This window comes from Mustela putorius, unplaced genomic scaffold, assembly GCF_011764305.1.
Source record: "Mustela putorius furo isolate JIRA1106 unplaced genomic scaffold, ASM1176430v1.1 tig00003853_pilon_pilon_pilon, whole genome shotgun sequence".
NCBI lineage: Eukaryota > Metazoa > Chordata > Mammalia > Carnivora > Mustelidae > Mustela > Mustela putorius.
In genome coordinates this window covers 20,643,653-20,671,651 of record NW_025422005.1, presented here as the reverse complement: position 1 = coordinate 20,671,651, position 27,999 = coordinate 20,643,653, and the positions used below count along the sequence as shown (strand labels likewise).

The 27,999-nt window shown below is 47.2% G+C and overlaps 1 protein-coding gene across 1 annotated transcript; it reads left to right on the top strand.

The window, feature by feature from the left end:
- Positions 1–21: 21 nt before the first annotated feature.
- PTAFR (platelet activating factor receptor) lies at positions 22–27,940 on the top strand. Its single transcript, XM_004741036.3, has 2 exons — positions 22–616; positions 24,691–27,940. Exon 2 carries the CDS (start codon positions 24,730–24,732, stop codon positions 25,762–25,764), a length of 1,035 nt encoding a protein of 344 aa, XP_004741093.1. The 5' UTR covers positions 22–616; positions 24,691–24,729; the 3' UTR covers positions 25,765–27,940.
- The last annotated feature ends 59 nt before the right edge of the window (positions 27,941–27,999 follow it).

The following is a 27,999-nucleotide window of genomic DNA, read 5'->3' as shown; positions in this document are numbered from 1 at the left end:
CCCTCTCTCCTTTTCTTTCCTTTTTTTTTTCTCTCACGCCCATACACAGACACACACACCAGGCACACACTCACGGCCTCATTGCGTTCGCTTCTAATTTCCTTGGTTTCTGGCCTCCGGTCTCCTCATTCCTCTCCTGCTCTCTCTCTCTGTGTTTACATCTGTCTTTCTCCATGTGCCTTTCTCCCCCATCTCTCACTGCCTTCCTGGCTGTCCCCCTCTCTCCCTCTCTTGATTTCTCATCTCTTTTCTCTTTTCCTTGCTTTTGTGCTCAATCCCTCTCTCTCTCTCTCTGTCTCTCTTGAGACTGTCTGCTCTGATTTTCTGCTTGCTCTCTTGCATCCCAGCTGCCTGGCCCGCCCACTGCCCAGCTGGCCCCTGGCTCTGGGGAAACCCTCTGACCAGTGGTCAGGGCCCGGTCACCCAGCTTGGAGGTTCTTGGTGCCACCCGTTGGAGGAGCCCCAGGGTCACAGCATTTCCTCCCTGTGGGTGACTTGGCAGTGGTATGCTCTGTTTCCTCATTTCTGCAATTTCCAGATAGCGCCGAGGCTGGGTCTGCGGACAGACGGACACCGAGATCCTGCTGCTGCGGCCGCTCAGCCTTCCCTGATTCAGGTAAGCGGGGATCCCGGCGCTGGCTAGGCGAGGAGAAGACGTGTGACAATGTCCTCAGGAGACCAAGGTTGCACCCCTCACCTGTGCCTGAGCAAAGGGATGGCTCTGTTCTGAAGGGATTGTTTGGCATTTTCTTCGGGTCCTGGGTCTCGTGTTTAGAAAGGATTCCTCGTGACCAAACTTGCCAGGAGACGCAGCTCCCCACTTTGGTTGTCTGAGGCCAGGGCCGTGCTGAAAGCGACCCCAGAGACCTCACGGGGTGCTGACAATGGTGATGGGGGGCGCTATCTAGGACTCAGGAGCTGAATGCCATCTGCTTGACGAGCTACATGTGGTCTCTCGGCCCCGTCATGCTCCTTCTGCGGCTCAGTCTGCCACAGTGTCGATGGGGATAAGAAGTTCAGGGTCTGCTACAGGGCGGGGTCCTGAGGAGCTCATGCGGTGCCACGTGTTCCTGAGGGGTGATGAAAATAACCAGGTTATTGGTACCAAGGGCCTGATCTGCAGCAGGTTTCCTCCAGCATGTCCCAGCAGGGGAGAGACAGGGCACAGGGTGGTCTCTTCTTGTCCCTGGCTGTCAGGAGGTTCAGGTGTGGGCCAGGTGATCCACGATCACTGTCCAGACACTTGCTGGCAGTCCTCAGTCTTTCTGTAAGCATCCAGGCAGCTCTGATTTAGCTCTGAGCAGGCAGCCGAATCTCAGGTACTTGGAGCGTGTGTGCGTGTGTTCGTGCATGCATGTGTGTGTGTGTAGGTGCTCGGGAAACAACAGAAAGAAATGTTCCACCTTTAGGTACTGACAATGCAGCCAAAGAAAGAAGTCTGCTCTGGACGTGAGGAAATGGCCCTGGGCCTGAGGTGGGCCCCTTGGGATTGGCCGGATTTTGATTTTAGCTCTTGTATAGGGCTGGGACCTTGGCAACTCAGGAGCCTTTCTTTCCTCTTTGGTAGCTGAGGGTTCAAACTTCTGACCTTTGGGTGTGTGGGGGGATGATGAAGTAAGAGGCCGGGTGGGAAAATGCTTTGTCAGTCTGAGATGCTGCACAAAGTGAACCTATGTTAGTACTGAGGTCGACACCATAACCCTCACTGTAGGTGCCTTAGGGACAAGGAATTTGTGTGGTTTGTTGTTTTATCCTTACCCTTAGCACAGTGTTTGGTGAGCAGTCTAATCTTAGACTACGAATTAAACAGACAGATGATAAATGAATATGTTGTACTTAAAAGAGAATGGACAGCAAGCCAGAGGCCCAGCATCTGGTCCCAGTTCTGCCCCCAATCTTGTTGTCACCATGGGCGAATCTTTTCTCTTCTTTGGGCCTCAGTTTCTCCCTCTGCTCAAGGAAGATTCGGGCAAGGGATTATGGTCCATGGCGCTAAGGACAAAATCAGCCTCCAGGACTGAGTTCCTGCATCTGATTGGGATTAGGGTGGGGGGTGTGATGAGAGGCTGGGGTCCTTTCTCGTTTTCCTTTTACAGGCCTGTCCTTTTATAGTCCTCCACAGGCCTGTGAACAAGGCCTCGTGGAGGAAAGGGGGTGTTTCTCTCTGTCAGCGGCAGTGCTCCTTCCCCGACCCGCATGAGTTTGGCCCAGGAGGGGGGCACCAGCTGAGCAGCAGTGTGGGAGCTCGCTTTGACTGGTCCTGGGGGAGTGTGTCTGGGTTGGGCCCCCCGGAAGGGCCAATGCTGGGGCCCCAGCATGGCCACCTCCCTGGCCAGCCCCCACTGGGTTCCTTGGCAGCAGTGTGGGTGGGGAGGGAAGCTGCCGCTGTGTCTTTGCGTGAGCGTGTGCGTGTGTGTCCGTGGCCGCGTGGGTGGTTTTGAGGCGTTGGCCCTGGCCGTAGTCACATGGGCCTGGAACATGACCAACGTGCAGGAGGGTCTGGTATAGCCCAGCAGTTCCCAGAAGCAGAATCAACAACCAAACCAGCTGTGAGGTGGGGATACCTATCTGCCCTCGTGTCTTCAGTCAAGGAGGATCCAAAGGCAGAGTCTGTGTGTGTGTGTGTGAGAGAGAGAGAGAGAGAGGGAGAGAGAATAGATTGGGGGAGGACCACTGCTCAGCAGTCCCCCTCTCTTAGTTCTGTAGGAGGGGAACCCTGAGGGTGGATGGCAGCATGTCAAACACCTGTGCCGGTCCCTTTATGGTTCGTAAAGTCTGTTCCCATTTACCAAGGGCTTTACTGTTGGCAAACCCTTAATCACTCCTACCCATCTTATTTTCTTTTTACAAGGCTTGAATGCTTGGGGTTGCCCTCCCCACACGCTCTGCAGCAATTCTGTCCCCCCGCTCCCCACCCCCCACCCCCCCTGCCCAGCCCCGTGGATTTGTCAGATACAGATCACAAGGCTCAGAGCTGGGAAGAGACTCACTTGCTCAAGGTGATGGGGGCCATGGCGGACACCAGAGAACAGATCCTCCCATCCCAGGTCCGTGGTTTCTCTTCAGCTCCCTCTGGCTGTGGCTGGTTTGGTGCACAGCTGTTTGGTTCACTCATTCATTCATTCAACAAACATTTTCTGAGGGGAGGGGAGGAGCCCACAGTTCCTGAGCAATGATTACTTGCATAAACTCTTTCATTCTGCTCTTAGGACTACCTGGCGAGGAAGGTTTTCGGATGCTGTTTTGCAAATGAGGAAAGGGAGATGCTGAGAGCTGAAGAGAAGCGAGGGAAGAACAGAGCCCCATGTAGATCCTGGTCCTGGGGGACCCCAAGGCCCAGGCCCTATACTCTGTTTTCTCTTGGGGTGGGCCCCGGCTACCCACGAGGGTACCAGCAGGATGCAGGAGTTCTCCGGGCTGGAAGGCGTAGTCCTTTGGTGTGATTCCTGATGTAACGGAGGGGTAAGCCCAGTACTAGGAAGCCAATAGGAGGAAGTATCTGTCCACTCCCTCCCTCCTGCCCTGGCTTACTTCCCAGAAGCAAGGAGGGGGGGGGAGGGGACTCACAGATACCATCTGGGTATTTGGAAGCTGCAAGGAAAGAACCAGGCCAGGTTCAAGGTCCCTAGACTCCACAGGGATGTCCTAGACCAGCTGAGCAGAGACCAAGACTCGCCAAGCTCATATATATATATATCGCTGGGGTCAGGGAAGGGCCCTTGGTGAGAAGGGAGATTGGGAAAATCTGATACCCAGGTCATTCCCATCTCAAGGGCCCTAGACCTTGTCCCTGACCTCTCCTAGACAAGGAATTCCATTTATCCACCCAGAAATGTGCCCGACATGGTGCTAAACTCCTTGTATTCAAAACTGTGGGACACCCAGAATTCCCCAGAGGATAAGATACTTGCTCCCTCAATTTCCCCCTTAAATTCCTTTGCTTCTTGGAGAAATGGTAGTGAAAGCACTCCAGGAGGGGAATCTTCGAAGAGTATGGCCAGGCCAGGCCCCAAAAGCCAAGCAACAGGGGCGGAGTAACTCATTGACAGGGCATCTGCTCTATGCTGAGCACTTTAAACGTTTACCTGCCTTCAACCTCTGGCTATCCTGTGAGGTCAGTGTTGATGTTATTCACATTTTGTACGTGAGGAAAGTAGGACTCACAGGAAAGAAATGATTAAACTGTTGTGTTTGAGAGGCCTCAGGAAATCTAAGGGCTGGGAGTGACTGAGGCTGGTGTGTGAGGGTTTGGAAGCGAAGGATGAAGGACAATGTGACTCTGGGTGTGTGTGTGTGTGTGTGTTTATTAGTAAATATATATTTCTTTCTTTCCTTTATTTATTTATTTTTTTTAAAAAAGATTTTATTTATTTATTTGACAGAGAGAGATCACAAGTAGGCAGAGAGGCAGGCAGAGAGAGGAGGAAGCAGGCTCCCTGCCGAGCAGAGAGCCCGATGCGGGACTCGATCCCAGGACCCTGAGATCATGACCTGAGCCGAAGGCAGCGGCTTAACCCACTGAGCCACCCAGGCGCCCCCTTTATTTTTTTTGAGACGGAGAGAGGGAGCACATTCACATGAGTGGTGGGGAGGGACAGAAAGGGAGGGGCAAGAAAATTCCAAGCAGGCTCCGTGCCCAGCTCTGAGCCCAGCACAGGGCTTGATCTCATGACCCTGAACTGAGATCATGACCCGAGCTGCAATCGAGAGCTGGATGCTTAACAGATTGAGCCACCCAGACGCCCCTATTAGTAAATATTCCTTGAGGGTTTGCTGTGGAGGAGGCCCTGTGGTCTATAGTGGTGAAATGCCAGAAGTCTTGAACCCAAGGAATTCCCAGCCCATGAAAAGAAAACAATGGCCGTTATAATGCAGTGCGATGTATTGTGTTATGGAAACCACAGGTGGCCCCTCTAACTGTCTGGGTGGAGAAGTAAGATTAACAGTAGCCAGCATTCCTTGAGCTTTGATTATGGATCAGGCATTTTCTATTTTATCCTTACAACAATCCTATGAAGTCTTCATATCAACTGGTGGCATTTTGCCAACTGTCACTAGCTGCCGTAGAAAGATGTGACTGGTCCCCGGGATCTTTCAGAGCTAACGATACATCTGGAAGCCTGATGTGGTTGGCTTCGGGCTGACGTGGGCTTGGTGTGAGCAGTTGCAATGACTGTGCTGCTACCTTTTTTAAAAGATTTTTTTATTTGTTTATTTGAGAGAGAGAGAGAGAATGAGACAGGAAGAGAGAGAGAGAGAGAGTACAAGCAAGGAGAGCAGCAGGCAGAAGGAGAAGCAGACTCCCTGCTGAGCAGGGAGCCCAATGTGGGACTCGATCCTGGGGCTCCAGGATCATAACCTGAGCTGAAGGCAGTTACTTAACCAACTGAACCACCCAGGCACCCTCGTGCTGCTACTTTGAGAAACATTTGATCTGATATAATTAGCAAATTGGATTTCCTATAGATACGCTTTTTTAAAGCTGTTGATTGTGAACACCTTGAATTGTGCTAAGCCCTTTACACACATTAGTCATTGAATAGTCATAGCACTCTGGGGAGATATGTGCTTGGAATATCACCAGTTCCATTTACAAAGAAAGGACCTGAGGCTCAGAGACTGATGTGCTTGGCAATGGTCACAAGTTAGGAGAAGATACAGGCTGAATTCGAACCCAGGTCTGCCTCACCAGAGTCCAGGGTCTTTAAACCGCTGTTCTTTTCAAACATTTTGTATCGTTTTCTCACTGGATGCTCACAAAAGCTCTGTGTGTTTTTGCCCCCATTTTACAGATGAGGCCCAGAGAGGGTCAACAGCTTTACCAAAGTTGCGTAGTGGTAGGTCTTCAAGCTGAGTCCTGTGATTTTATTTTATTTTACTTTTTAAAAAAATTTTACATTTTATTTTTTTAAAGATTTTATTTATTTGTCAGAGAGAGAGAGAGAGCACACAAGCAGGCAGAGGCAGAGAGAGAGGCAGTCTCCCTGCCAAGCAAGAAGCCTGATGCGGGACTCATCAGTGGCTTAACTGACTGAGCCACCCAGGCCTTCTGAGCCCTTTGATTTTAAGTTAAGAATATACAGTATACTTTCAAATCTAACATTGCTGGGGTCCCTTAAGAAAAAAATTTTTTTAAAAATATTTTATTTATTTATTTGTCAGACAGAGAGAGAGCACAAGCAAGGGGAGAGACACAAGCAGGGTGAACAACAGGCAGAGGGAGAGGGAGAAACAGGCTCCCTGCTGAGCAGAGAGCCCAATGCAGGACTCAATCTCAGGACCCTGGGATCATGACCTGAGCGGAAGGCAGATGCTTCACCAACTGAGCCACCCAGGCATCCCAAGAAAAAAAATTTTTTTTAATTGTGGTAAAAACACATGACTGAAATTTCTCTTCTTAACAAATTTTAAGCAAATATTATGGTATTATTAACTTTATGCACATTGTTGTACAGCAGGACTCTAGAATTTTCCATCTTGCCTGACTGAAACTCTATAGCCACTGAACAACAATTCCATTTCTCCTTCCCCCCCCAGTCCCTGGCAACAACCATTCTACTTTGTGTTTCTTTCACTTTAATGAATTTAGCTACTTCATATAAGTGAAGATTTTAGATGATGCTTCATATAACCACTCAGTATCTGCCTTTTGGTAATTGGCTTATTTGACTTAATAATATCCTCAAGGTTCATCTGTGCTGAAGCACGTGACAGGCTCTCCTTCCTTTTGAAGGCTGCATAGTGTTCCGTTATCCATGCACACCACGTGTTGTTTGTTCATCCCTCTGCTGATGGACCTTTGGTGGCGCCCACCTCTCAAGATTGTGAATAGTGCTTTTATGACCGTGGGTGTGGGAATATTTCTTCAAGAATCTGTTTTCAGTTCTTTTGGAAGTGGACCCAGAAGGAAGATTTCTGGGTCACGTAATAGTTCTATTTTTAATTTTCTGAGGAAACTGTACTGTTTTCCTTCCTGGCTGTATCATTTTATGTGCCCACCAACGTCCACATCCTTACTAGGACTTGTTTTCTCCTGCTTTTTTGATAGTGGTCATCCTACCAAGTGTGAGCCGCTTTTCATTGTGATGCTCACGTACATTCCCCGGACGATGAGTGGCGTTGTCCATCTTTTCATGTGCTTGTTTGCCATTTGCATATCTCCTTTGGAGAAATCTGTTGAAGTCCTTTGCCCCTGTTAAAATCAGTTATTATTATTTTGCTCTTGTTGTTATTGTGTTGTTAGAGTTCTTTATATATTCTGGATATTAGCCTCTTATCCAGTATTTGGTTTGCAAATTTTTTCCCTTATTCTCTAGGCTGCCTTTTCCCCTGTTGACTGTTTCCTTTGCTACAGACGTTTTAAAGATTGCTGTCCCCCCGTATGTGTATTTTTGCTTCTGTGTCTGACATTCCTGGTGTCGTATCTGAGAAATGATTGCTCATTCCAGTGTTAGGAAGCTTTCCTTCTATGTTTCCTTGTGGGAGTTTTATGTTTTCAGATCTTATTTTCTGATCTTTAATCTGTTTTTTTAAATTATATTTATTTACTTGAGAGAGATAATCAAAGAGAGAGAGCATGAGGGGAGGGGAGGGTCAGAGGGAGAAGCAGGCTTCCCGCTGAGCAGGGAGTCGGATGTGGGACTCGATCCTGGGACTTCAGGATCATGACCTGAGCCAAAGGCAGTCGCTTAGCCAACTGAACCACACAGGCGCCCCTTTAATCTGTTTTGAGTTCATTTTTGTGTATGGTTTAAGAGAAGTGTCCATCTTCATTTTTTTGCGTGTGGATCTCCAGTTTTCCCCTCAGCACTTGTTTGGAGAGGCGCTTGCTTTCCCATTGGGTCATCTTGGCACTCTTGCCAAAGATCATTTGACCATATGTGAAGGGGTTTATTTCTGGGCTGTCTGTTCTGTTCCACTGGTCTGTATAACTCTCTCTTTATGTCCATACCGTGCTGTTTTGTAGTATGTTTTAAAATCACGAAGTATGAGGCCTCCAGCTTTGTTCTTCTTTCTCAAGAGTGTTTTGACTCTCTGGAGTCTTTCCAGATGAGATTCCAACTGAATTTTAGGATTTTGTTTTCTGCTTCTGCAAAAAATGTCACTGTGATTATGACAGGGCTTTGAATCTGTAGATGGCTTCTGGAAGTATGGATACCGGAACACTATTAAGTCTTCTAGTCCATGAATGAGGATGTCTGTCCATTTATCTGTGTCTTCTGTGATTCCTTCCAGCAATGCTTTTTAGTTTTTGGTGTACAAGTCATTAGCCTCCTTGGTTAAGTTAATTCCCAGTATTTTATCCTTTTTGATGCCATTAAAAATGGAACTACAGTCTTCATTTCCTTTTCTCTTGGACCCATTTTTATTCTTTTAAGATTTTATTTGTTTATTTGAGAGAGAAAAGCGTGCGACCCATTTTTATTCTTGTAAGATTGTATTTATTTGTTTGAGAGAGAGAAGGCGTGCGAGCAGGCGGAGGTGCAGAAGAACTAGCAGGCTCCCTGCCAAACATGGATCCTGACTTGGGGCTCTATCCCAGGACCCTGATACCATGACCTGAGCCGAAGTCAGATGCTTAACCGACTGGAGCCACCCAGGTGTCCCTCTCTGACCCATTTTTAAATCTTTATTTTACCAGAGAGGAAGCAGAGACTCGGAGTCATGGGGTGAGTTTAGTGTTTGAACCAGAAGTTGATTCCAGCTCCAGCTCTGCCTGGTAGGAGTGACAAGAATGCAGAGCTGACCCTCCCCTCCCTTTGCCCCATTCCTGTTCTCAGGTCATAGGACAGGTCTGGGAGTGGATAAGCTGGGCAATGAGTGGTTGGCTTCCAGCAGCAGCCTTGGCTTATCTTAGGAGATAGGATGGGTCTCAGAGTTCAAAATCCCACCTGCTGCTTCTTAGCTGTGTGACTGTAGACAAGTCTGTTTCCCTTTCTGGTTTCACTTTCTTCTCTGGAAAGATGGGGATGTTGTAAAACTCATCTCGCAAGGCTGACTTGAGGGGGAAATGTATTCGTGGGTGTGTGGTGTGTATTTATTTAATCCAGCACCCTGAGCATAGGTAGGCTGGCAGTGACTCCCCTCCAGTCACGCCCTACACACAGGGCAAGGGGTTTTTGGATCTACATGCACATGTCCACGTGGAGCCTATGTCCCTCCCTCAACCCACTTCTAGCCCGAGCTGTTTTGGTGATTGTACCCCAAGGCTTGCAGCCCTGCAGGGAGCTGCTGGTGCAGGAGATCTGTGTGAACTTGAATGTGAGCTTATAAATATTTAGACATTTATACTTAAAAAAAAACCCCAAACACCATTTATTTATTTATTTATTTGAGAGAGAGAGAGAGAGAGTACTCTGGGACAGAAGGAGAGGGAGAAAAGCAGACTCCCCACTGAGTGCTCAGCCCCTATGGGATGGGGGAGAAGTTGGGGGCCGGACAATCCCATGACCCAGGGATGATGACCTAAGCCAAAACCAAGAGACAGATGCTCAAACAACTGAGCCACCCTGGTGCCCTGGCATTTGTACTTATGACCCCAAATGGCCCCACAAATATTAGGAGCTGGGCTGACTGATAAACCCAAAATTCCAACCCACCGTCCACACTGGGGAAGTAACCAACACATACTTCCTTTTGCTCAGATCCAAGTGGTCCTTCCCCTCTGACTTTTCGGCTGACAATGGGAGACCACGTTCCCTGGAGGCATGATATTCCCAGGCAGTATAGGAATTGTAGGGGGTTGGGACTGAATGTTATGCAGGGTAGAGGATGGGATATCCAGAGGCAGAATTCTTCTGTCTCCATGAATATTTATAGCTCCCTTTGCCTACCCCTTATTGAGAGCTGGGCCTGGGCTGTTGCCCAGACTTGAGACATCAGGGAACTGTGCCCTTGTGTAAGATTGATCGGTCTGAACTGCTGCTGACCTCTTTCCCTCCAAATGCTCATTCTTTTCCTGACCCACTGAAAGGTTTGTTGGTATTAGCTTAAGACCCTGTCTGGAGCTGACAGGGAAGTCAGTATATGGGTTAGAGCCCCTGGGGCCGTGGTGACTATAGTTCCTTCCCCTGACTTCATATAGGTGAGCCAATGGGGAGGAGACTTGACTATTGTGACTACTTTGCATGCTTATTTTTGGAACCACTGGTAGAACTATAAAACTTTATAGATGAAGAAACTGAGGCCCAGAGAGGTGAAGTCACCTGCCCAAGGTCACATAGCAAGTAAATGGTAGAGCCAGGTATGAACCCAGGTCTTTCTGACTCTAGAAACAGGTTGTTCCCCCCATCCTACTGTGCCTCTCTCAGAGAGACTGGGCATGTTTCCTTCACACCAGTGTCTGCTGAATAGTCTTCAGGGGTTTGGTCATTCATTCATTCATTCATTCACCAGTGTCAATGTCTGACACTGGAAATACAGAGATGAAAAAGATCTAGTCCCTGCCCTCCAGAAGCTCCAGACTTCTAGAAATGGCCATAGAAATCAGTAGTCATAACACATTGTATCAGCTGCTGTACTGAGGAATGTACCCAGTACCATGGTGACCCAGAAGAGAAAGCAACTCATTCTGCCTGGGGCAATCAGGGAGGGCATTCTAGAGGAAGCATTCTTTAGATTGGGTCCTAAAAGAAGAGTAGGAGTTTGCTAGGTAAGCAAGAGGCAAGAGACATTCTCAGTAGGTGGGACAGCAGCATGTGCAAAGGCACTGAGGTCTGAGAAGAAATGGAGTCTTTAGAGAAGCGGCAGGAAGTTCCGTGTGGCTGGAATACAAGGCACGTAGTCCAGGGGGCTGGAGGGAGATGAGGTGCAAAAGGAGCTTGGATTTGATCCTGGGCAATGGGGAGTCATGGAAGGTGGTAGATTAGTCAAGTATGCAGCTGGGAGCATGCTGAATCACAGCCCCTCTCCAACTTCAGCATTCCCACAAGTCCCCTGGGAATCTCGTGAAAATACAGATTCTGATGCAGCAGGTCTGGGGTAAAGTGTGAGAGTCTGTATTTCTAAGAAACCCAGCTGATGTTGCTGGTCTGAAGGTAACGATTTGAGTAGTGAGGCTGTAGAGGGCTCATTCACCCTCGTGGGGTGGTTGCTCTGGGGAACGGGCAGCCCCTGGTGCTCTTCTGTCTCGGAGTAGATCAGGCTTCTCTCGTCTTCTCGTCAGCCGTCCTGCAGCTGTCACAAAGAGGTCACAACAAGGTCAAAATTACTGGTAGTCAGCCATCTGTTGACTCAACAAACGCTTACCAAGCCCCTGTTCAGGCCACAGGTGTGCTGGAGACAGAGAGAGGAATTGAAAGTGCCACTTTGTGGCCCATGTCACCACCCTCTCTTGCCTCCAGAATGGGTTGTCTGCTTGTCCTTTGTCCCCTACTGTCTATTTTCTATCCAGCAACCAGGGAGTTCGAGCACATTTCTCCCCTGCCTGACACAGTCCAGCGGCTCTCCAGTGCTCCTAAAATAGAATTCCATCCCCTTGTCACGCCTCGGGAGCCCTCTGGGGTCAGTTGCCCTCAGATCTCATCCAGTGCTTCCCGTTTCTCACTTCCCTAGGGCTGCATGAAGCTTACAGTTCCTTGAACACAACAAGTTTGTTCCTATCTTAGGATACGATGAACTACTCTCGCTGCAGACCCTCCGCACATGAGACACTTGAACTCGAATACTCTTCTTCCACATTTTCTCTTGACTTGTTCCTTTGGGTATTTTAGATTTCAGCCAGGAGAAGATAGGGGTTTTTGCAGGACCCTAAAGCTTATACAATCTGGGGGGCCCTCTTGAAGAAAAGCAACCAAATTGCAAATACACAAGACCTAGGAAGGGGCCTTGATGTTTAAGCTTCATTGACCTCATGGTGAATCTTCCTCTGGTTTTTTTTAATAGGTCACCTCCTCCGAGAAGCCTTCCTTGGTCACTCTATTTAAAGCAGCCCCTCATCCAAACTTTGTCATGTCATTACTTTTATTTCTTTTATTGAATTCATCATGATTTGAAATTATTGTGTTCTTTTATCTCTCTATTTGTTTTGGTCTGTTTTCCCTGACTAGAGTGTAAGCTTCTCAAGAGCGGGAGTCCTGCCTGTTTTATTCCTGCAGTATCCCCAGCAAAGTGCCCAGCCCCCAGTGGGATAGCAATACCTGTTGGGTGAATGAATAGACATGTCCTCTGCCCTCCAGGAGTTGCCATTTAGTGTGGTAAGAGGACCCAAGGGCAATTTCAATGGTATAAGAAGCTGTAAACTATGGGAACTCAGAGGATGAACTCTTAACCCGGTCTAGCGGCAGAGAGCAGGGTGTGAGAGAGGCAGGGAGGCTTAGGAAGATCTAGCTGCAGGGAAAGAGGCCGGCACAGTCTTAAAGGGATCATTAGGTAGCCAGGCAGAGGGAGGAAGGGAAGCATGAACAAAGGCATAGAAATCTGAGCCCCCAGGCCCAGAAAAGACCCAGCTGGTTCCATTTTGGTTGATGTCAAAGGGTCACACTGATGCAAAGGGACAGCTGGGTGCTAAGTTTGGGATGGAGGTTAAGGGAGTGGGAGTTACGTGAAGACCAGGATCTGGGAAGACAGCAGACAGTGGGAAGAGCCAGGTGATGGGTACTAGAGGCACCCAGGGCAAGGCTTTGGGCAAACGCAGGGATTCTGCCCAAGACCCTCACACTGAATCTGACTCTGTATCTGGAAGGAAGAGGCCTGAGCTGGGCTTCCTGTGGGGGACATGTGGACTGGGGAGGCTCTAGGCCCAGACAGACCTGATTACATATTGTTACAGGTTGGATTCACAGGGCAGTTGACTCTGAAATGGAAATTAGCATGTAGGCGTGCTTTTCCTGGACTGTTTAAAAGCAAAGTTGAGATACTGTATAATTATACTATAAGTATTTCACTACGTGTATTTAATAGATAAGCAATTAAAACCTATAAAAATATAGAACCGTAATATCATTATCACACCTAACAAAATTAACACAGATTTCTTAATTCCAGCTAATACTGAGTCTGTGTTTGAGTTCTTCCAATTGTCTGAAAATTCATTTTTGCAGTTACTTTGCTTGAATCAGGATGCAAACAAGGTTCACCATTATTTGCTCAACTTAAGCTTCTTGAATGAGAATTTAACATTCCCCCCTCCTGGCTTCTCCCTCATTCCTCAACTTGTGCTTCGGATGCTGCTCTCTCCATGACTGGAGCTAGATCTCCCTGTTGCCACATGCTACTTTTGCTTTTCTTTTTTCTTTTTTGAAGATTTTGTTTATTTATTTGAGAGAGAGGGAGTGTATGAGCAAGGGGAGGGGCAGAGGGAGAGGGAGAAACAGACTCTCCGCTGAATGGGGAACCCGATGTGGGGCTCGATCCCAGGACCCGAGGATCATGAACTGAACTGAAGGCAGATGCTTAATGGACTGAGCCACCCAGGTTCACCTACTTTTCTGTCTGTATCATACTTGATCTCCCTGTGGCTTTTCATGCTGCTTGCCCCCACTCTCATGTACTGGAAATGTTCTCCAGCATGGCACTCCTACCTCTCTCTTCTGTCCCTGCCTCCTTCATAGGTTTCCTCTCCCCCTCTGAGTTCTCTGGGGGAATGTGGGGCTCTTCAGGGTTTAACTCTGGGTCCTTTGGAATTTTAGAGCACCTCAGATGTGTCCCCAGCTCGATTCATCTCCTGCCATCCCCACACTCTTCTTCCTCAGCATCACCTCCATGGAGATTGGTACCATCCCCAGCCCCAATCATCTGGGCCAGAAACCTGGCAGTCCTTGACTCCTCCCTATCAACCCGTCTCCCGTGCATCACCAAGTTCCATCCGCTCAATCTCCCCAAAACTCTGACAACCATCCATTTCCCTCCATTTGACCCTTCACGCTCCAAGCCTCCTTTGGCCCTGCAGACAACTGCACTGTATTGATGTTCTTTCCCTGCTTCTAGTCTGAAGCCCCTCTGGTTCGTTCTGTACACAGCGGTCAAAGCCCGCTTTCCCAAACCCAGATCCATCCCATACACTTCCATCACTCCCCATTCTCTACAAACTCCTTCACCTAATATTCAAGACCTTTCTTGAATTGACCAATATATACTTACTTTGTAGGCCCTATCTCTGCTCACCATCCCTCCTCTCCACCACATAGACTTTAAGGTTTAGTAGACCAGGTGTCTCAAGTTCCCTGAGGACAAGGTCCAGTCTCTCTTCCTCTTCCAGGACTCTAAACACACTGTCCCTCTGCCTGGGGCTCCTCAGCTGGCTAACTCCTTCTTGTCCTTCTGCATAGGCAGGAGGTCACTCCTGATCCCCAGGTCTGAGTAAGGGCACCATCTCAGAATTACCCCGACTCCTGGAACCTCTACCATCATAGCACTTGCCAGCTGTCTACTCCTGAATCTCTCTTTGGCAAAATAGGCTGTGAGCCATGGGAGGGCAGAGATTGTCTGTTCTCTGAGGCCCCAGCATTCTTTCCAGGGCCTGGAGCTGTGGGGGGCTTGTCCAGTGAGTACATGGTTGAGGGACCAGATGGGAGAGCGGGGTTCACCTGGTTGTGTGTGCCCCACTCACAGAGTGAGGAAAAAAATTTTAATTAATGCAAAAAAATTTATGATGAACATAACACCACAATTTTAAATGAGGACAGGATCATAATAGTGCCAAGCAGACCCATTTTAGAACATGGGGCAAAAGGAATACTGATTTCAGTTTTTTAAAGATACTGCATTCAAATAGTATTTATCTTTTTTTTTAAAGACTTTATTTATTTATTTGACAGACAGATCACAAGTAGGCAGAGAGGCAGGCAGAGAAAGAGGAAGAAGCAGGCTCCCCACTGAGCAGGAAGCCCGATGTGGGGCTCAATCCCAGGACCCTGGGATCATGACCTGAGCTCAAGGCAGAGGCTTAACCCACTGAGCCACCCAGGTGCCCCATAAATGGTATTTATCTTGATCACTGAGGTTTTCAGTGTCCCCTTACATTTTGCTCTTATGTGAGCTTCTCTACAAACCCCCAGTACTGGTCCTGGTGGGAAGCCTTAAAACTGAAAACTTAAATTAGGAAGCCTTTCTCAACAGGCCTGGACAGGCATGGCACAGGGAACAGGGCCCAAGCAGATGTCCTGGGTTGAATCCTCTGGCTATAGAAAGACTCTTTCCAGTGGAGAGTTGCCCACACCCCACTAAGCTGGAGCCTGAACCCAAGAGGAAGGGACTTACTTAGGGGTAGCGTTGGATGGTGAGGATGGGAAAGGGTGTGACTTCCTCAAACACCCAAAGTGAACACCACGCACTGCCCAGCTGTGGACTGCCTCTCCGTCTTTCTGAGGTCCCAGGGAGAGGATCCCCCAAGGCATTGAAGGTCCAAGAGGGGAAAGAAACAAGGCCAGTCCCAGAGAAATGGGAACTTCGGGCTCAAAGGAAAGATGAGGGGGCTGAGATTATGCAGCAATGATTTTATTTATTTATTTATTTTTAATTAAGTTTTCAGTTTTAATTCCAGTATAGTTAGAATCCAGTGTTATATCAGTGTCCAGTGTACAATATAGGGATTCAACAACTCTACTTTATTCAGTGTTCATCATGGTAAGTGCACTCTTAATCCCCATCACCTGTTTCACCCATCCCCCACGTCCCCCCTCTGGTAATCACCAGCGTGGGCTCTATAGCTGACAATCTTTTTTGGTTTCTTTCTCTCTCTCTCTCTCTCTCTTTTTCTTTCCTCTTGTGGAGCAGAGACTTTAAAATCTTCTGGTCTCAGCACCTCTTTAAAAATTATTGAGGACCTCAGAGAGCTTTTGTTTACATGGGATATATTTATCAGTATTTTCTTTTTTTAAAAGATTTTATTTATTTATTTGAGAGAGAGCGACAGAGATAGCAACAGAGATAGTGAGAGAGAGCACGAACCAGGAGGAGAGGGCTGGATCGCAGGACCGTGGGATCATGACCGGAGCCGAAGGCAGACACTTAACCCATTCAGCCACCCAGGTGCCCCCCATCAGTATTTTTCATATTCAAAATTCAAACTAAAACTCTTGAAACATTTTTTAAAATACAAAACCCAGGGGCTCCTGGGTGGCTCAGTGCGTTAAGCCTCTGCCTTCGGCTCAGGTCATGATCTCAGAGTCCTGGGATCGAGCCCCACATTGGGCTCCCTGCTTAGGGGGGAGCCTGCATCCCCCCCCCTCTGCCTGCCTCTCTGCCTACTTGTGATCTCTCTCTGTGTCAGATAAATAAACAAAATCTTTTTTTTAAAAGCAGCATTTTTTTTAAAGATTTTATTTATTTATTTGACAGAGATCACAAGTAGGCAGAGAGGCAGGAAGAGAGTGAGAGAGGGAAGCAGGCTCCCCGTGGAGCAGAGAGCCCGATGTGGGGCTCGATTGCATTCAAATAGTATTTATCCTTTTTTTTTTTTTAAGATTTTATTTATTTATTTGACAGATCACAAGTAGGCGGAGAGGCAGGCAGATAAAGAGGAAGAAGCAGGCTCCCCACTGAGCAGGGAGCCCGATGTGGGGCTCGATCCCAGGACCCTGGGATCATGACCTGAGCTGAAGGCAGAGGCTTTAACCCACTGAGCCATCCAGGCTCCCCAAATAAATAAAATCTTAAAAAAAAAATACAAACCCAGTAATAAGCTCATTCCATGTTAACACAAATAACATTGTTAGCAAAAAATTAGATAACAATTTCAAAACATAAATTATTTAGAGTGGCCTTGATTTAGATTTGGTTGCAAATCTGTCTAATGATGGGTTTAATACAAGACAGCTAGATCTAATGTCTGCTTCTGCATTCCATCTATCCTGGTATGTTGTTTGGTTGGAGTACATGAAGATCTGCCTTTACACAGATGCGTAATTATAGTGGGAGGGATATTTTACTGTCTTTTTCAGATATTTTTTTTTTAAAGATTTTATTTATTTGACAGAGAGAGATCACAAGTAGGCAGAGAGAGAGAGAGGAGAAAGCAGGCTTCCTGCTGAGCAGAGAGACCGATGTGGGACTCGATCCCAGGACCCTGAGATCATGACCTGAGCCGAAGGCAGCGGCTTAACCCACTGAGCCACCCAGGCGCCCCTCTTTTTCAGATATTAATGATGTTCTTCTTTGATACTACATCAAAGCTCCACAATGGTATTTCTAAAAAAACCAGTTGCAATGTGGAACCTCAGCCATACCAAGGAACCTACTGTAATCCGGTGCACAGCCATGTTTTGATCTGTCTTGCCCTTTGATTCTTTCACCCATGCATAATTTTGAAACTGATCTTCCTCATTTGGAAAATACCAGTTCACTAAGTTAAGCAGAATTTCCAAACACGGACCTTTCACTGAAGGATTTTTTTCATTAGTATCGCCACCAATCTCATCCAAAAATTCTTTAAGGATTGGGAAGCTGTCAAACTCATGCAGGCAGATACAGCTTTTCCGAAGATGATAATTTTCTCCAAAGTTCAAATTTTATCATTGGCGACGAATATGTTGTTTGTTTTCCTTGAGGCGATGGGTTCCCTTGGTTCATATCTGAGCAAACATGATACCCAAGTTTGGAAAACCATAGCGGGCCAGTCATTTTTTTTTCAAGTGATAGTGAAGATCTATAAAAAAGTTCAACTTACAACTCCGTTGCTCAAGGGCTTTTCCTGGAGACAACCACTGACTTCAGTGTGAAGAAGCATTTCCCATTTTGACACCCAGAATATTAAAAAGATGTGCACTCAAAATTTAATAAAATTAATAATTCCCAGGGCACCTGGGTGGCTCAGTGGGTTAAAGCCTCTGCCTTCAGCTCAGGTGGTGATCCCAGGGTCCTGGGATCGAGCCCCGTATCAGGCTCTCTGCTCAGTGGGGAGCCTTCTTCCCCCCTCTCTCTCTTCCTGCCTCTCTGCCTACTTGTGGTCTCGGTCTGTCAAATAAATAAATAAAATCTTTTAAAAAAATTAATAATTCCCTTGCTTTATCAAGGAAATTGAATTTTTTTTTCCCACTGACTAATGCCTGGCTGTGAAAAATACAGCTCTTACTCCCATTTGGTGCCTCTGCCTTGATTTGTGCTAAGGAGCCAGAGGTTTTCTTCATCCTGTACCATCAGCGCAAATGTCAACACAGTGAAAAGGGGAAATAATGTTTTGGTATTATTGTGATAATAGGTTTTTTTTTTTTTTAAAGATTTTATTTATTATTTGACAGAGAGAGATCACAGTAGACAGAGAGGCAGGCAGAGAGAGAGAGGAAAGCAGGCTCCCTGCTGAGCAGAGAGCCGGATGTGGGACTCGATCCCAGGACCCTGAGATCATGACCTGAGCCGAAGACAGTGGCTTAACCCACTGAGCCACCCAGGCGCCCCGTGATAATAGGTTTTTTAAAAGATTTTATTTATTTATTTGACAGAGAGAGACATAGTGAGAGAAGGAAGACAAGCAGGGGGAGTGGGAGAGAGAGAAGCAGGCTTCCTGCCCACCAGGGAGCCATATGAGGGGTTTGATCCCAGGACCCTGAGATCATGACCTGAGCCAAAGGCAGACGCTTAACCCATTGAGCCACCCCAGGTGTCCCTATGACAATACTTTTGACCTCATGGATTCTCTGAAAGTTTTCAGAGATATTCCTTTCTCCTCCCTCATTTCTGTGGACCACCCTTTGAGAAGTATCATCCTAGAGCCTTGGGATCACATGGCAGGACCACGTTTAGGAGCAGAAAATATCCCAGCCGAGTAGAAGTTAGCAATTTCACTGCTGCGGAAGAGGCATAAAACGATGTAATTCACAATGTGACTTGAGGCTGTTTTTTGTTTTGAAAGGAATCACAATTATTTATTGGAATAATGAAACCTACCTACATTTATGCAATTTAGCATACACCACACTAAATGGGGCAAAGCACAAAAATGTTCTCAGTCATCAAAATTCCAGTTAGAGCCAGCTGGTTCTTTTTTCTTCTTTTTTTAAATTGAAGTATAATTGATATACAATGTTGTATTCGTTTTGTACAACATAGTGATTTGACAACTGTGTTACTCTGTGCTTACCACAGGTGTAGCTACCATCGGTCACCCTACGACGCCATTCTAGTCCCATGGGTTGTATTCCCTATGCTGTGCCTTTCATCCCTGTGACTTGTTCATTCCATGGCTGGAAGCCTGCACCCCTGCCTTCACCCATTTTGCCCATCTGCACACCGCCAGCCCCTCTGGCAACAGTGGTTCATTCCCTTTATTTATGGGTCTGTTTCTGCTTTTAGAGCTAGGTAGTTCTTTAAACTGACCTGTACTAATCTAGAGGCTTCTCCCAGTGTTTCCTCTGCTCCAGAGCTCCCAAAGAGATCCTTGTAAGCTCTGAAGGCTCTCACCCACTCCGTTACTGGTTCACGGTGCTGGGAAGAGTGCTGAATAGAGAGACAAGGCCCTTGTTCTCCTGGGGCTCACAGTCACGTGGGAGAGTGTTATGAACCACACAAACACGAATAGGATCACAGTTGAGCTAGGGTTTACAGAGAAGTACAGGGAGCTTTGAGGCAGGACTGGACCTGGCTTGGTGAGGGCCTCTCTGAAGAACTGACATTCAGGTAAGGTTTGAAGCACAAGCTAGAATGGCCGGGTAGAAATGGGGTGTGGTTAGGGAAGAGGGTTCAAAGCGTAGGCATGGGTGTAAGCTTGCAGGCAGAGGCAGGAAAGGTCTGAGCATGTTTGGAGACCCACTTGGGTGCTCCATTTTGACTGGACCCTCGTGGGAAGATAGCAGGAGATGAGGACGGAATGGCAGTAGAGGTCAGGGCCAGGACCTCCAACGCGGTCCTTCTCTCAGTTTCTACACCCTGCTCTGCTCCTTCCTGCCTCCGTGTTGGAGCCCAGCAGATGCCTCTGCCTGGAACATTCTTCCTCTCTCAGGTCTCCAAGGAAATGTCGCCACTTTTCTAAGTATATATTTTTTGTGTTCTCCAGATCAGCAGCCCGTTTTATTTGTCCAGCAACTCTTGTTTGCTCACATCCTTTTTGTCCATCTGCCCTATGAGACAGTCAGTTCCCCGAGCGCTGGCCGGTGCGGTCATGTTCGCCCCATAGCCCGTGTGGGCCGGCCATGCAATTGGTGCTCAGAAACGTTTGCTGGTGGAATGTGTGAAGGAACAAACACACACAGGGCTGGGTTTGAGATCCTGGCTCCATCCTTTAACAGCTGTGTGACCTTGAACAATCACCAAACACCTGATATTGTTTCCTATTCTGTAAAATGGGGTTTTACTTCCTATCTCAGAGGGCTTTCATGAGACCAGAATGAGGTAGTGCTCAGGGAGCACCTGGGTCCGAAGGAGCGTTTTAGTCCTAATTCTGTTCTCTTTTCACTGTTCTGGGACACATGATGAGCCTTGGGCCTTGCTTAACCCCGTCTGGGTCTCCTGCCCTTCCATTCCCCCCACCCCTGCCAGCTGCAACACAAAATTCAGAGCAGCTTCTAGCTTCCTGTGCTGGCAACAGAGTGGGAGGAACAAGAGAGGAGGGAGCCACTGGTTTTGATGGGAAGTGAGTGGTGGTGAGGATGCTGTTGAAACAGACCAGACTGTGGGTAGTGGGATTAGGGTTAGTTTCATCTTCTTTCATATATATATATGGAGAGAGAGAGAGAGCGCGCGCGCACATGAGCGGGGGGGCGGCGGGGGAGGAGCCGAGGGAGAGAGAGAATCCCAAGCAGACTCCACACCTCGTGCACAGCTTGACTCAGGGCTTGATCTCATGACCCTGAGATCATGACCTGAGCCAAAATCAAGCTGGACGCTTAACCGACTGAGCCACCCAGGTGCCCCTGTAATATACTTTTGAAAAGGCTTTTTGTTTTGAAATAATTTTAGGCTTCCAGAAAAGCTGCAAAATCGTACAAAGAGTTCATGTGTGCCCTTCGCTCCACATTCCCTAATGTTAACAATTTACAAAACCATAATACAATGATCAAAACCAGGAAATGAACATTGATATTATTTTAATTATAGACCTTATTGGAACTTTACCAGTTTTTCCACTAATGATCTTTTTTTGTTCTTGGAGCCAATCCAGGATCCCACATTGTATTTAGCTGTCATACGTTTCCTTAATATCCTCTGATCTATGGCAGTTCCTCAGTCTTTCCTTATTGCTCATGACCTTGACATTTTTGATCAGTCGTTTTGTATAATGTCTCACAATTTGGGTCTGTCTGATGTTTTCTTGTGGCTAAATTGAGATTATGCACTTCTGGCAAGAAAACCGCAGAAATGATGTTATAGCCTTTTCAGTGCATCATATCAAGGGTACCTGAGGTGGGTGTATGTCTTACTCATCATGAGTGCATCTTTATCATTTGATTTGATTAGACAATACTACTCAGTTTCTCCACTGTATACTCTTCTTCATCTTCTTCTTTTCTTTTTTTAAAAGGTTTTTAAAAAAAGATTTTATTTATTTATTTGTCAGAGAGAGAGAGAGAGCGCACAAAGAGGGGGAGCAGCAGGCAGAGGGAGAAGCAGGCTCCCTGCCAAGCAGGGAGCCCGACCTGGGGCTCAATCCCAGGACCCTGGGATCATGACCCAAGCCAAAGGCAGATGCCCAACCAACTGAGCCACCCAGGCATCCCTAAAAGACTTTTTAAAAAAGATTTTATTTATTATTTGACAAAGACAGACACAGCGACAGAGGAACAGAAGCAGGGGGAGTGGGAGAGGGAGAAGCCGGCTTCCCGCTAAGCAGGGAGCATGATACGAGGCTCAGTCCCAGGACTCTGGGATCATGACTGGAGCCGAAGCCAGACACTTAATGACTCAGCTACCCAGGTGCCCCAAAAGATTTTATTTATTTATTTATTTATTTTTTTTTTTTAAGATTTTATTTATTTGACAGACAGAGATCACAAGTAGGCAGAGAGGCAGGCAGATGGAGAGTGAGAGAAGGAAGCAGGCTCCCTGCTGAGCAGAGAGCCCGATGTGGGACTCGATCCCAGGACCCTGAGATCATGACCTGAGCCGAAGGCAGCGGCTCAACCCACTGAGCCACCCAGGCACCCAAAGATTTTATTTTTAAGTAATCTCTACACCCAACATGGGGCTCAAACTTACAACCCCGAGATCAAGAGTTGCACACTCCACCAAATGAGCCAGCCAGGCACCCCTATATTTTTCTTTTCATTAAATTCTTTCTTTTAATTGTTAAAGCAACAAATGCTTCCAAAAAGTTCAAAGGAAGCATGAAATAGGTAAGCTTCCCACCAAGCCCATCTCACTGTCCCAAAGGTTACTTATCACTGTCTGCTCTTGAAGCTATAACCTTCTTGATCACTTTCTAGATGTCATATATGCAGATATATGCATATTTATTTTATATTTATATTTATTTATATATAATATATAATATATATCTATATTTATTTTTATTTTATTTATGCAAATTTTAAAAAATTTGTTTTACTTAACAATATTATCCAGGGAAAACTTTCCATGTTAGTACAATCACATATGACTCATACTTTCTAAAAAAACAAAAACAAAAAAGCCAACTCATTCTTTCTAATGACTGGCTAGTATTTCATCTTTGGGTTACCCTAATATAATGTTCTGTATTTTTGAGATTTTGTATGAACACGTAAATAATAATAAATTTACTTAAAATAATAATTATTATAATATTACATAAATTATAAAAATAGAATATTTAACATATTATGTTTTAATGCATATAATAAATATATTTATTAAAGAAAATACAATATTTTATAAAATAACATAATATTTATTTATTTATTTATTTATTTATTTGACAGGCAGAAATGACAAGTAGGCAGAGAGGCAGGCAGAGAGAGAGAGGGAGGCAGGCTCCCTGCCCAGCAGAAAGCCCAGTTCGGGGCTTGATCCCAGGACCCTGGGATCCCAGGGTTCAGCCGAAGGCAGAGGCTTTAACCCCCTGAGCCATGCAGGTGCCCCTAAAATAACATAATATTTATTATTTTAAGAATATTCTACCCCCAATGTGGGGCTTTAACCCACTGACCCTGAGATCAAAAGCCACATGCTCTAATAACTAAGCAAGCCAGGCACCCCCATAAATTATTTTTTAAAAATTTTTAAAGATTTTATTTATTTGTCAGAGAGAGCATGAGCAGGAGGTGTGGCAGGCAGAGGGAGAAGCAGGCTCCCTGCCAAGCAAGGAGCCCAATGTGGAACTTCATCCCAGGACCGTGGGACTGTAACTTGAGCTGAATGAAGGCAGACGCTTAACTGACTGAGCCACCCAGGCATCCCTCCCCCCATAATTTTTTTTTTCAAGATTTTATTTATTCATTTGACAGACAGAGATTACAAGTAGGCAGAGAGGCAGACAGAGAGAGAGGAAGGGAAGCAGGCTCCCTGCTGAGCAGAGAGCCTGATGCGGGGCTCCATTCTAGGACCCTGAGATCATGACCTGAGCTGGAGGCAGAGGCTTTAACCCACTGAGCCACCCAGGCACCCCCATAAATTATTTTTTTTTAAGATTTTATTTATTTATTTGACAGAGAGAGAGATCACAAATAGGCAGAGAGACAGACAGAGAGAGAGATGAGGAGAAGCAGGCTCCCCGCTGAGCAGAGAGCCCCATGCGGGACTCGATCCCAGGCCCCTGGGATCATGACCTGAGCCGAAGGCAGAGGCTTAACCCACTGAGCCACCCAGGCGCCCCAATAAATTATTTTTTAATATAGAACATCTACCATCGGGGCGCCTGGGTGGCTCAGTGGGTTAAGCCGCTGCCTTCAGCTCAGGTCATGATCTCAGGGTCCTGGGATCGAGTCCCGCATCGGGCACTCTGCTCAGCGGGGAGCCTGCTTCCTCCTCTCTCTCTCTGCCTGCCTCTCTGCCTACTTGTAATCTCTCTCTGTCAAATAAATAAAAAAATAAATAAAATATTTAAAAAAAAATCTACCATCAAAATTTACATTTCAGGGGCGCCTGGGTGGCTCAGTGGGTTAAGCCGCTGCCTTTGGCTCAGGTCATGATCTCAGGGTCCTGGGATCGAGTCCCACATCGGGCTCTCTGCTCAGCAGGGAGCCTGCTTCCCCCTCTCTCTCTGTCTGCCTATCTGCCTACTTGTGATCTCTCTCTCTGTCAAATAAATAAATAAAATCTTAAAAAAAATTTACATTTCAAATTTCATCAACAGAAAAACATTTAAGTTGTTAGAAAAGTAAAAATTAAGTTAAAAATTAAAAATATTTTAATATAAATTTTCATATATTCTATCATCAGGAATAGATTATTGAAAACCTTACATGAAAATAAGCTACTAAATGGAAAGGTAATTTTAAAATGGAGCAAGAGAAAAGAAACTGAATTGCCATTGATTTCATTGAATCTCAGATGCCATTCATTTTAAAAACACACCATATTTTTTTTAAAAGATTTTATTTATTTATTTGACAGATAGAGATCACAAGTAGGCAGAGAGAAAGAGGAGGAAGCAGGCTCCCTGCCGAGCTTAGAGCCCGATGCGGGGCTCAATCCCAGGACCCTGGTATCATGACCTGAGCCAAAGGCAGAGGCTTTAACCCACTGAGCCACCCAAGTGCCCCATACCATTGTTTTATGTAGAAAAAAATTCTGCCAATTAATTGGATGATACTGCCAAAATGTGCAAAATGAGTCTTGGGATTGATTAAATAAGACAGGCCCTTTTGACCCTTCATTAAACAGAATTCCTGTGTGGTCTTCCAGGTACAGCCAGGATTCTAGGACCGGCTGCTCCTTCCAGCCATGGCGATGGGGGCAAATAATTCCTCTCGCGTGGACTCTGAGTTCCGATATACCCTCTTCCCGATTGTTTACAGCATCATCTTTGTGCTGGGGTTCATGGCCAACAGCTATGTGCTGTGGGTCTTCGCCTGCCTGTACCCTTCCAAGAAATTCAACGAGATAAAGATCTTCATGGTGAACCTCACCATGGCTGACCTGCTCTTTTTGGTCACCCTGCCCCTGTGGATCATCTACTACCACAACCAGGGCAACTGGATTCTCCCCAAATTCCTGTGCAACCTGGCTGGCTGCTTTTTCTTCATCAACACCTATTGCTCCGTGGCCTTCCTGGCTGTCATCACTTACAACCGTTTCCAGGCGGTGACCCGGCCTATCAGGACAGCTCAGGCCACCACCCGCAAGCGCGGTTTCTCCGTGTCCCTGGTCATCTGGGTGGCCATCGTGGCGGCAGCGTCCTACTTCTTCGTCCTGGACTCCACCAACGTGGTGCCTGACAAGACCGGCGCAGGCAACGTCACACGCTGCTTTGAACATTACGAGAAGGGCAGTGTGCCCGTCCTCATCATCCATGTGTTCCTCGTGTTCAGCTTCTTCCTCGTCTTCCTCCTCATCTTCTTCTGCAACCTGGTCATCATCCGCAGGCTGCTCAGGCAGCCGGCGCAGCTGCAGCAAAACGCGGAGGTCAAGCGCCGTGCTCTGTGGATGGTCTGCACGGTCCTGGCCGTGTTCATCATCTGCTTCGTGCCCCACCACATCGTGCAGCTGCCCTGGACGCTGGCTGAGCTGGGCTTCCAGAATAACAGCTTCCACCAGGTGATCAACGATGCCCACCAGGTCACCCTCTGCCTTCTTAGCACCAACTGTGTCTTGGACCCCATCATCTACTGTTTCCTCACCAAAAAGTTCCGCAAGCACCTCTCTGAGAAGTTCTACAGCATGCGCAGCAGCCGGAAGTGCTCGCGGGCCACCTCGGAGACTGGCACGGAAGTGATCATGCCGCTCAACCACGTCCCTGTCCCTTCCCTCAAAAAGTAGTCGCTGACTGTTGGGGCCAGGCCCAGAGCTTTCTCCTCTGTGGACATCGGGGGACTGACCTGGGGGATGAAGGGGTCTCTGTTGTGGCCTGGGTACAAGTGGCCCCTTCAGTATGGAGGCTACCTCACCAAGGGGAAGGGGATGATGGCGGGCCCAGATTGCGGGGAAATCCAGGACTTGAATGTGCCCCCTTCGGCCACATCGGGGCACACGTAGCATAACCTTGGCTTGCATTCTCATCCTGAATACCTGAGTCTGAGAGCTCTCCAGGGAATGGCAGGGCCGGGGGCAGACCTTGGGGGCAGATTCTGAGCCGCCCTGTTCACCCTCCCAAGGTAGCCACCCTGAGTCAGTATAGACTGAAGTTTAGGGCAACTACTGCCTTTGCTACTATAAAGGCAGAGAAGGGGGTTTTGGGGAAAGGGATCCTTCCCTGGTTGTCTGGTGGTGTCTCCGGGGAAGACTTTTGAGCTAGGATAGTGCCATCTTGTCTCCATTCAGAGGCACAAGATCTTTGTGACACGTGACTCATTGGAACCTTTTCCCACTCATCCAACAGCCTGTCCTGAATGGTGCCAGAGAATGTAAGACATTCACAGGTCAAAAGGTAGGAGAGGGAGGTTGTCTCGGGAGGCAAATGTGTCTGTCTCCACAGGTCTTGCCTCAGGCTTCATTCATCAGCTCTGGGGGAGTGGGAGAGGCATGGTCACACCTATCTGTCTCAACAGTGGATCCTGATGAATTACCTCCTGCAGGGCAGGTCCCCGCTCAAAGGGCAGAGACCCCTTGAAGCCAGATTGGGATAATCGGCAGCTCCACACTGCTCAGAGTTTCCATGAGAAAGTGCACCTGGGTGGAGAAGCACCTGTGTGGGCGGGGCCTCCAGAGTGGGAGGAGCCTGTCAGGTCTCACCTACCACTTAGCTTTCTGGGGCAGGGAGGTGGGCTGGCGGTGGAGGAGCCCTCCTAATTTAGCTTCTACAAGGTGAGAAGAGCAGTTATAGTCCCAAGGGCCAGGAGGCACTTTGAATTTTGAGTGCAGAAGAGAGGTCTCTCTTCTCTTGAAGACCTCTAGATGGCTTTTTGTCATTTTTGGCAAATATATCCAGATGAGCTTTCGCTCACACCCTGAGAACCTGCAGTGTGAATCTGGTAGCCACAGACCCTCCTTGCTCAGAGAAGCCTTCCCTGGTTTCCAGAGCCCCGTAGTTCTTCTGAAACATCGTCCTTCCTTCCAGCCACGTCTCCGTAAAGTGAGATCCTTGTTTCCTATTTTTCCTATCTACCGGGCGGATTTTGACAAATGCTTCCCCATGGGCCAGTAACCTGCTTGGGTCTGGGATTGTAGCTGAGGCTGAACTCAGCCGATGGTGACTAGGTGGAGATTGCAGCAGGATCGAGCTTTGGTGTCACACGGACCCAAGTTCAAGTCTTGGCTTTGTCACTTCCACCCAAGGGATTGTGAGCTGAATTTCCTACCTCATAGGGTTGTTAGGTGCCATGAATACTAAGGCAGATACCTCTCGGTCATGGTGATTGCTTGTCCCAGATTCTCCCATTTTCTGAGAATGCATTCCCCTTTATCCTCTGACAGGAGCTGAATGGATGAGACGTGAGGATCTGGCTCTACTTGGGTCAGTCAAGTTCTCTGTCTCAGGAATAAGCAGCCAGGCTCAGAGGTGCTGTTTTAGGCTCTTCAGGTCACTAACCTGAAGACGTTCAAGTCTGGAGCTGTGACTGTGTGTGCCTGTGTTTACATGTGTGTGTCCATCTCTGGGTATGAGGGAGGGTGGATGACCTGCTCAGAGAGAAGATGGAAATGTGCAGAGCCAAGCAGAGACCAGAGGGAGACCAGAAGCCTGGAGAATGGAGGGCAGGTGCTTCCGGGGCCTGCTGTCCTTTTCTTCCAGGCCAGATCCTCTCAAAGCCCAACATCCGCATTCCTTCCTTTGGGTCCTGTGAGATCCCCTCGTCGGGATGCATTCTATTATTTTGCTTAAGCTTATTTGAGTGGCTATCTTTGACTTGCATCCCATCTCTGAAGAAGATGAATGTTTAGATACTAAAGCACTATGTTTCTTGCATTTTAGTCATTTGTATACATGCCTCCATACACGGTTTTTCAATATCCATATGCCATCTGTATGTTTTCTTAATAAATATTTTCTCTAAATTGAGTCACTTTTTATCTATTTACCCAAATGTCCATTAACTGGTGAATGGATAATGAAGATGT